The following is a 10,077-nucleotide window of genomic DNA, read 5'->3' as shown; positions in this document are numbered from 1 at the left end:
AGAGAAAAATAACGACCAAACTTTTAGAAGACATCTGAAGGTAGCCCTGTTTAGGGAAGCTTATAATGTTTAATAGGTTATTGTGTTTGAGTGTTTTGTTGGAAGCCTCCCAGAGTGGCTGGGGACACCCAGCCAGATGGGCGGGGTATAAATTATTATTATTATTATTATTATTATTATTATTATTATTATTATTACTACTATTACTACTATTACTACTATTACTATCATCTATCTAGGCAGGTTGAAGTTATTCCCTCCCTCCCCATTTCACAGCCAGAAACAGTAAATATGTGTACAGTACTACGGTTACACAATTCCAATTGCAGAATTTAGCATTTCTGGACGCAGAATTCGGGAGGAATTTATTGGGAGTGGAAGCGACCGAAGCGCCGTATTGATTCTACGCAGCCAGTGCAAAGTTAGACGCGACTTGATCGACTGCGAAGGGGAAGCAAATGAGCCTGTCTCCCCCACGTGGGGCTGTAAATTCAGCTAGATCGTCCATCCCCGTTGACGGGTTCTTCTTTCCCCCCCCTAGGAATCCCAGCAGAGCGCGCCTCCCCCCCGCGACCCAAATTGTGGGCGGGGCTAGGAACTTGGAAAGGCGTGATTGGCTCGGCGGAGGCTTTAAATGATTTGGAGGGCTGCAAGCTGCGCCTGGGAGGTGGAGCTTCAGCGGAGCCTGTTGCTTGCGCGGGGCTGGCGAGCTGCGCGGCGAGGAGAGAAGCAGAAAGCTGGAGGGAAATTGCCCTCATCGGTTGCTTCCCCCGTACGCCGCCGGTGCAGCAGCGCTTCCCGATTTTTCAAAAATAATAATTATTTTTTGTTAAACCTCCTTGATCCCTCTTAATCCGAACGCGCAGCGGCCGTCCCCTCTGAAGTTCCCCGATGCCAACTTTCCCGCAGCTCGCTGCTCTTCTGCAGCAGCGCCAGCGCGGGACGGGCAGCTGAAGACCTGCAGCCGGCGGCTTTCGACCTCGGAGCCCCGCCGAGATGACCCCGAGCGGAGCGTGGCTCGTGTGCATCCTTGGCAGCCTGGTGGTCTCGCCCAGCGCGCCGCTGCAACTTCAGCAGGGGATGTGAGTGGAGCGGACGGGTCTTTTTTTTTCCTTAGAAGGGGTAGTTGGTTGCTCAGAGTCTTTTTGCATCTTGTTCTGTGCGGGGAGGGAAACGGAGCGGGGGCGGGTCACTTTGATCCCCGCACAAAGGGTGGAATGTCTTGGAATTCCCGTTTTGTTCCCTACCCCGTCTCTAAAGCTGCTATCCTAACCCCATTCACCTGGGCGTATGCTCCTCATAATTCAGATACGCTTAGTCCTGAGTTTAGGCATGGCTAGTATTGCAGCATCAGAAGACTTTTTATTTAATCACGGAAATGTAGAGTTGCAAGGGTCATCTAGTCCAACCCCCCTGCAATGCCGGAATTTCAACATGTGACCCTCCCCCCCCCATCCAATTTGAAAGCACACCCGTCCCTGCTTAGCATTGCAAATGTATTAGCAGCTTTATTGGGAGAGCATCTGTTGTGCATGCAGAAGTTTCCAGGTTCAATCCCCAGTGTCTCCAGGTAGGGCTGCCTGAAACCCGTGAGAGCTGCTGTTTACTAGTGTAGACAATATTGAGCTAGATGGAGGTCTGTCTCAGTACAAGGCAGGAGGTTCCTGCATTCCTGTGAAGGTTAATAAAAGGGTGCTGTTGCTAAAGTGAAACCGTCCCTATAGGACTCTGCTTCCTGCCAAGTTTGTCCATCCATTCTATTCCCGATATTGTCATGTCTGATGGGCAATGGCTGTCCAAGGTCGCAGGCAGAGTTCTTGGGCAGAGCCACCCCATACATTCAAAGCACTTCCAGCTGCGCATTTAAAGCACATGCATTACAAACTGTAGTTTGTTAATGGTGCTGGGAATTGTAGTTCTTCCAGGGGAAGCTACAGTTCCCAGGATTCTTTGGGGGAAGTCATGTACTTCAAACATGCATTTTATGCGCTTTAAGTTTATGGTGTGGCAGATGTCGGGAATTGAACCAGGAACTTCTTGAATGCAAGATACGGAGGTAAGCATTGAGGGGAGGTGATTTTTCAGGATTTAATAGACTAATCATGTGCAAGTTTATCTGCGGCATTCTGCTTTAGTAAATTAAGGCATCCTTGCTCTTTGGGAGCAGGGGAAGTTTCACTCCCTGCAGTAAGCATTTTTCAGACAAAGGACCAGATTCAAGTAAGTTGTTGTGCTAGCAGAAACTAGTGCAGTGGGTCTTGAGCCCCTCTCCTTCCCCTGCATGGTTTCTCCGCCTCCCCCTGCCCTTTATTATCTCCAAATCTGCTTGGGAGAGTCAGGAGAAACCCTGGAATAGCAGGTTTGTGTAGAGGGGAGACAGCAGATTGTCCGGCAAGCAGGAATGCTTGCACTGATGGAGCAGTTGCCTTAGCACGACACTGAATTCCTCCCAAAGTACTTAAGGCGGTATCTCACTTCAGTTCTAAATGCCCTCACTTTGTGGACTCTTGTTGGCTTCTGTGGAATTCACAGCTGCTTTGTGCATTGACAAAATGTCTAAATGCATTTTGCGTCTGTGCTGACAAGAGTGATCCTTTGGTCATGGCTGAGAAAAGCATACTGTATAAGCATTTCCGTGTGGAGGTGTGGTGGAAAACCCTGATGAGTTGTGGCTTCTAGCTCTTTGCATGTGTAACAGAGATTCACACTGTGCACTCCTTCCATGTGATTTGTTTTTGGTGTTTGCTGTGAGCACGCACCAAGAACAAAGTGAATTCTTTTGTTAGACCCTTTGAGAACAGCCATAGCTCAGTGGTGGAGCATCTGCTTTTCATCCAGAAGGTCCCAGGTTCAGTCCTTGGAATCTCCGGGTAAAGCTGGAAAATGCCTCCTACCTGAAACCTTGGAGAGCCACTGCTCTACTAAGCGACATGGACCAATACTCCCTCTTTCTAAAAGGCAGGTTCCTGCATTGGGTTTCTTGAGTGATGGTGTATGTAGGAAGGAAGCTAGGGGAGGAAGGTGCTGAGCTTCCATCAAACGTGTTTACAGTTGCAACATTGCATGCAATCTGCTTTTGCTTGTTTTTGCTTTCAAGTGATATGTAGTGACTTTAATTTTATTCCAGACAGACCAAGAGTACAGTGGTACCTCAGGTTACATACTCTTCGGGTTACAGACTCCGCTAACCCAGCAATAGTGCTTCAGGTTAAGAACTTTGCTTCAGGATGAGAACAGAAATCTTGCTCCGGTGGCACGGCAGCAGCAGGAAGCCCCATTAGCTAAAGTGGTGCTTCAGGTTAAGAACAATTTCAGGTTAAGTACGGACCTCCGGAACGAATTAAATACTTAACCCGAGGTACCACTGTATTCTAAATGCTACATCCTTCGGGCAGGACACATACCTGGCATGTCATCATGGTTTAGTTATCCAACAGTATGCCTTTATTGATATCCTTATAGTCAGAGTCTAAGGTTCTCTGTGGGTAAAACCTCAGCGCCTAGGACTTGCCGATCGCATGGTCGGCGGTTCGAATCCCCGCTGTGGGGTGAGCTCCCGCTGCTCGGTCCCAGCGCCTGCCAACCTAGCAGTTCGAAAGCATCCCTGGGTGCAAGTAGATAAATAGGGACCGCTTACTAGCGGGAAGGTAAACGGCGTTTCCGTGTGCGGCTCTGGCTCACCAGAGTAGCTTTGTCACGTTGGCCACGTGACCCGGAAGTGTCTGCGGACAGCGCTGGCTCCCAGCCTCTAGAGTGAGATGAGCGCACAACCCTAGAGTCTGTCAAGACTGGCCCGTACAGGCAGGGGTACCTTTACCTTTACCTAAGGTTCTGTGCAGACATGGCGGTCCAGATTGCCAAACCACTGTTTAGGGTTGCAGGGGTTTGCATCCCTTCACTCCTCCCCTTTTCTGCACGAATTTCTTCCTCCCCATAGCTTACTTTAATTGCAGCTTCCCAGTGACATTAATCATTGTTTTGAGGCGAACCCTCTTCAAACCATGGTCAGTGCCGATACCAACAAAACTGGTTGTAGAAAACCATAGGAAGGGACGAGGTAACTCGTCACCAGTGTGCACAAACCCATAGCCTGTCCCTGATCTTCTGGCTTTGGAGACAGGACACATTTCATCCTCTGTAATAAAATGATCGAATTGCTCTTAATGATAATTTCAGTATGTGCTTCATATATGCAGTGGTGATTTGAATTGGCCGTTGTGACAAGAGGTTAGAATCAGGAGGGCTGTAATTATGCTGCATTAATTAACTGGAGTCAAAGAGTGTGGCATTGTGCCTGCTGTGTGAAGTGCCTTGCCTGTTCTTGTGTGTTACCTAATGCTTGAGTGACACTGTCTGGTCTATACTGCAGCCTACAATCGGGGTCAGCCCCATGGCAAAAAGTTTAATTGGATTTCTTTTCTTGACAGCTGCTTTGTGCAATAGCTGCAGACTTCAGGTCTCCGGAGGTTATTGAACAGAGAAACGATTAGGGAGATGTGTAACTTTGCGGTGAGGGCGGGGGGGGGGAGAAGGGAAGAGGGAGCAGGCTGCTGTCTGTACCTCTCGCAACCATCTTTAGGCAGAATTATTCTGGGGAGCGTCTAAAGGGCAGGTTCACAGTTTCAAACTGCTTTTGTTGATATTAGGAGTCATAGATTGTCACTGCATCTTTAGCACCCCATGATAGTGCTCCTATTTTGGGACTGTGTCATTTTTTAATTTCCTTTTCCCCCTGTGACCAATATCTACAGCTTTCCATTGGGAGATGTATATTGGCTTTTTGTATTATTATTTTTTACATGCGATAGCATAGTCCTCACCTGTAAACCTTATCCATCTTTGAAAATAAATTTGGATAAAGGTCTTCTACTAATAAGTCAGAACTTGTAATTAGGTCACAGATGGCTCTCACCAGGGCTATGTCCCATTTTTAATGGTTTTTTTCCTGGTAACTTTCATTTTCTTAAGAGTAGGGAAAGGAAGGACAACAGCAGAAACACAGGGAGCACAAAGGGAAGGGAAAGTGTACAGTGGTGCCTTGGTTCTCAAACGCCTTTGTACTCAAAACAACTTGGAACCCAAACACTGCAAACCTGGAGGTAAGTGTTCCGGTTTGCGAACTTTTTTCAGAAGTGAAATGTGCTCCATTTTGAGTGCCATGCTTCCATTCTGAGCACCACACTTCCGTTCTTAGTGTTACGCTGAGGTCTGTCCTTTTTTTGCTGATTGATTTGATTGTGTGACTGCAGTACATTGTTTATTGCTTTCATTTTATGGATCAATGGTCTCGTTTGATAGTAAAATTCATGTTAAATTGCTGTTTTAGGGGTTGTTTTTAAAAGTCTGGAACAGATTAATTTATTTTGCATTACTTTCTATGGGGAAGTGCGCCTTGGTTTTGGAACGCTTTGGTTTTGGAACAGACTTCCGGAACGAATTAAGTTTGAGAACCAAGGTACCACTGTATTCATTTGGTGGGGGGAGAGGAGAAAAATGGGCATAGTAAACAGTAAACAACTTAAAGTGGTTCCTGTGCACGGTGCTGGGGTCAAAGATAGGTCACAGCGGCGGAAAAGGCAGGGGGATTGTTTTAGAGCAGGCTTCCTCAACCTCACCCCTCCAGATGTTTTTGTCCTACAACTCCCATGATCCCTAGCTAGCAGCACCAGTGGTCAGGGATTCTGGGAATTGTAGTCTCAAAACATCTGGAGGACCGAGGTTGAGGAAGCCTGCTTTTGGGTATTTATGTGAGGCACTTAACAAAGATTGATGACTCATGTGGTTACTGCTGCTACCAGTTTCGTATTCTGATTATTGAGTGATAATTGCCGTTAGCATGCACCTAGCACATTGAACTTCAGGGTTGTTTTCTTCTGAGATAACTAAAATCTTTTTGGAGAGTCCCACTCCTGAGTGAGAACATATGAAATTAGTGTGGTGACATATCTTTTAGTTTTCACCTTTCTCCTAATAATAAAGGCCGGGGCTATCGCTTCCTAGTGTGAGGGCAGGGAAACCTCTGGCCTGGGGGCAAATGCAGCCCTCAAGCCTCTCTCTGTGTTGCCCATGGGACTCTCCACAGCCACAGCCCCTCAACGTGCCTGCTTTGCAGTGGCGTAGCGTGGGTTGTCGGCACCCGGGGCAAGGCAAGTAATTTGCGCCTCCTAACCCGTGGATTTGCGCCCCCTAACCCTAACCCCCCAGATGTTGCGCCCGGTGTGGCCGGCCCCCCCTGCACCCCCCCACGCTACGCCACTGCTGCTTTGTACCATCATTGAGTGGTTTTACCTGGCTGCAGTGGGTCCTTGAACTCAGATAGGGTCTCATTTTTTGCCTGGGGAAGGGCAGAGAGGTTGTATTTGTATTTGCCCTGCGGAGACACCAGCCTTTTGTTTTAAGGTCAAAATCTCCATTTGTTGCTCTTCCCACTTTTGCCTCTGGACCCACCTACCACTGGAATGTGGCCCCTGGATGCTTGCCCCAAAGGGTGAGAGGCCCTCAGGCTGTAAAATGGTTTCCCGCCCCTCTCCTAGTTATGTCCTCTGGGAGGCAAACCTGGATGCGATGTTTTTCTACGATAAAGATGCTGAGAGGTGACGGCTTTGTATTTTAACGATTTTAAAGATTTTATGACACAATCTGAGGTAAATAGTGGCAGTTGCTTCCCGCGTTACTTGCTACATTAACCTTATTGCAACTATCTAAAGAGGTGGCGTGCTTTGGAGCAAAAGTGGCCAGGAATATTAAGACGGTCACACATTTATAAGGGTTGCTATTATGAAGGGCTAGGTTGCTTTGTAAGTCTCGGTGAAAGGAAAAGGGTAAAGGGACCCCTGACCATTAGGTCCAGTCTCGGACGACTCTGGGGTTGCAGCACTTATCTTGCTTTATTGGCCGAGGGAGCCGGCGTACAGCTTCCGGGTCATGTGGCCAGCATGACTAAGCCGCTTCTGGAGAACCAGAGCAGCGCATGGAAACACCGTTTACCTTCCCACTGGCGTAATACCTATTTATCTACTTGCACTTTGACGTGCTTTCGACCTGCTAGGTTGGCAGGAGCAGGGACTGAACAACGGGAGCTCACCCCATCGCGGGGATTCAAACCGCCGACCTTCTGATTGGCAAGCCCTAGGCTCAGTGGTTTAGACCACAGCGCCACCCATGTCCTGTTGTTTATATGCACTCAGCCAAAGTCTCAGTAAGAAGGTGCAAAAATCGACTAATTGGAGCTTCAGTTCACCAACTTGAAGGCTGCAGGATAGCCACACCTGGCTTAAATGCTTCCCACTTCCCATTGCTACATTAAGTTTAGAAAAAGTGCATGTTGATTGCATTCATACAATTAACGTCCGGATTAATTTATTGCCATGCAAAGAGTAATAGGCAACAGCCTACCTTCTAAGACACATGGAGTGGGCAACAATGTGTTGAAAAAATTATCTGTATACAGTTGTACCTTGGATCCCGAACGCCTTGCAAGTCAAACATTTTGGCTCCCAAACGTTGCAAACCTGGCAGTGAGTGTTCCGGTTTGCGAACGTTTTTTGGAACCTGAATGCCCAATGTGGCTTCCGATTGGCTGCAGAAGCTTCCTGCAGCCAATCGGAAGCCGTGCCTTGTTCTGAACATTTTGGAAGTCAAACGGACTTCCAGAAGACTGCCCCCCTTCCCGTACACAATAATATTCCAGGTATTAAGATTGGCAGAGGAAGACCTCTTGTAGTTCTACCGCCCTCAGAAAGAGGAGTTGCCTCCTAGGCCTTGTTATCACTCTCATGAGATGTCTGCAGCCTCCACTCATCAGCCAACAAGCTACCAGGCTAAATTTACGTTGCTAGTGTTGGTGTATGAAGCCTGATGCAGTTTGGGATCGGGTCACCTAAGAGATCATTTCACCCCCTTATATATCCCATTGATCACCACACTCTGCAGGAGAGGGGCTTGCCCAGATGCCATCCCACTCAGGGGTCCATTCCATGTGCTGTAGGCCATCTACCCTTTGCCTTAGCACCTGTTTAGAGAAGTTTTTAATGTTTCATTCTATTTTTAATACAGTGGTACCTCTAGATACAAACGGGATCCATTCCGGAGCCCCGTTCGTATCTAGAAGTAAACGTAACTAGCGATGGCGCGTCTGTGCACGCGCGTGTCGCTTTTCACCGCCTCTGCGCATGCGCGTGACGTCATTTTGAGCGTCTGCGCAAGCGGCGAAACCCGGAAGTAACGCGCTCCGTTACTTCCAGGTTGCCGAGGAGTGCAACTTGAACGCGCTCAACTCGAAGCATTTTCAACCTGAGGTATGACTGTATTCTGTTGGGAGCCACCCAGAGTGACTGGGGAAACCCAGCCAGATGGGCAGGGTATGAATAATAAATTATTATTATTATTATTATTATTATTATTATTATTATTATTATTATTATTATTATTAATTTATTGAAGCCTTTCTCTTCCAACAAGCCTTTTAAGTGGAGATTTTTAAAAAATCCCAATGTTTGTCTACTTTGGTTTAGAAATAGTATTCATATAGGTTTCATTGTGGATGTTTTTATTCTTGAATTGCTTCAGGCTGTTTCATGGGAAGTGATTCATAATGAAACAAATAAATCTAGAACATACAGCTTGTACACTGAAAGGGAAGGCGGATGATGGTGGGCAAGTCGTTGCTAAAGGAGGCTTGCCCTCTCCTTCTGATTTCCTCATTGAAGAATCCCTGATGAACTTTGGAGGAACTCCAGGGTTTCCTGGAACGCATTAGATAGATGATCCCGTCAACTGACGTCAGTGAGTGCATTCATTTGAGTTAGTCCAAGGCTCTCACAAATGCTGCATGTAAGATACTGGTTTTCGTATTTTCAAATAAAAAGAGTGCATCAGCTCTGTTCAGTAGCCTAATCTTCTCTCCGCTTCCTTTATAGGCTTTGCTTAAGTATGGTAACCTTAGAGTGGTTTATTTATTTTTCTGGTAGACTTCACTGTTCTGAAATCTAATTGCATCCCCTGTTCATTGTTTATATGCACACAGCCAAATTTATCTTGCATTAACTGCATAGAGCCATTGAAGGCAGGCGGTGGCATATATAATATTGAACTATGTGCTGGTTAAATACATTGATTGATCAGTGTTCAAGTGAAGATGCCCGGCCTCCAGGATGATGCCAACCTCTTCACCATTTTGAGGTGCATGACTGGGGATCCTTGGATCTTGACTGTTTTCACAGACTAGCAACACATCCTATAGATTTCTATCCATTATATTTTATCTGCACAATCAGAATGAATTTTCAGGAACCAAAAAGTTGTATAAAAATATGACTTTTGAGCCATCCTGCCCCAAAATGGCAACTAGACATTCCATTTTCATAACTGTAACCCTGGTTTAAGGAGCCATTTGGCACCTAGATTACCGTATTTTGCGCCCCATAAGACGCTCCGGCCCATAGGACGCACCTAGTTTTTTGGGGGGGAAATAAAGAAAAAAAATTTATTTCCCCCCCAGGTGCGGGGCTGGAAGAACCAGCTCGGGGAACAGTGGGAAGGCACGCTCTGCCTCCCCGCTGTCCCCCGAGCTTGTGGGGCTGGCGATGGGGAGAAGTGCACTGATCCCGCGACTGCAGGCAGCTCTGCACCACCATCCGGAGCGGAGCGGGACTTAGCGCCCCACTCGGGATGGCGGCGCAGATCTGCCTGCAGTCCCGGGACGGCAGACAGCTCTGCGCCGCCATCCAGAGCCGGGTGGGACTTAGCGCCCTGCTCGGGATGGGGGGGCAGATCTGCCTGCAGTCCCGGCATGGCAGACAGCTCTGCGCTGCCATCCCAAGCGGGGCGGGACTTAACGCCCCGCTCAGGATGGCCGCGCAGAGCTGTGCTGAGCCGGGACTGCAGGCAGCTCTGCGCAACCCTCGGAGCCGGTCTCCCGAGGGTTGCGCAGAGCTGCCTGAAGCCTGGAGAGTGAGAGGGGTCGGTGCGCACCGACCCCTCTTGCTCTCCATGCTTCAGCGAAAGCCTGCATTCGCCCCATAGGACGCACCCAGATTTCCCCTTCATTTTTGGAGGGGAAAAAGTGCGTCCTATAGG

General features: G+C 48.0%; 1 protein-coding gene across 8 annotated transcripts in view; it reads left to right on the top strand.

Moving 5' to 3' along the window:
- The first annotated feature begins 673 nt into the window (after nt 1–673).
- Nucleotides 674–10,077, top strand: part of LOC309533018 (uncharacterized protein) — a 219,310-nt gene continuing 209,906 nt past the window's right edge. For all 8 annotated transcript variants that reach the window (XR_014220091.1, XM_082223867.1, XM_082223869.1 and 5 more), the window contains exon 1: nt 674–1,082. Coding sequence is in view for 7 of the 8 variants with exons in the window: in XM_082223867.1 (XP_082079993.1) it covers nt 997–1,082 (86 nt within the window). In the remaining variant the exon portion in view is untranslated. The remainder of the gene's footprint in view (nt 1,083–10,077) is intronic.

The sequence above is a fragment of the Podarcis vaucheri genome, assembly GCF_965113315.1.
Source record: "Podarcis vaucheri genome assembly, chromosome: 5".
Classification (NCBI taxonomy): domain Eukaryota; kingdom Metazoa; phylum Chordata; class Lepidosauria; order Squamata; family Lacertidae; genus Podarcis; species Podarcis vaucheri.
Note: the sequence above shows the minus strand (reverse complement) of the source record. Positions and strands in the feature narration are given on the sequence as shown.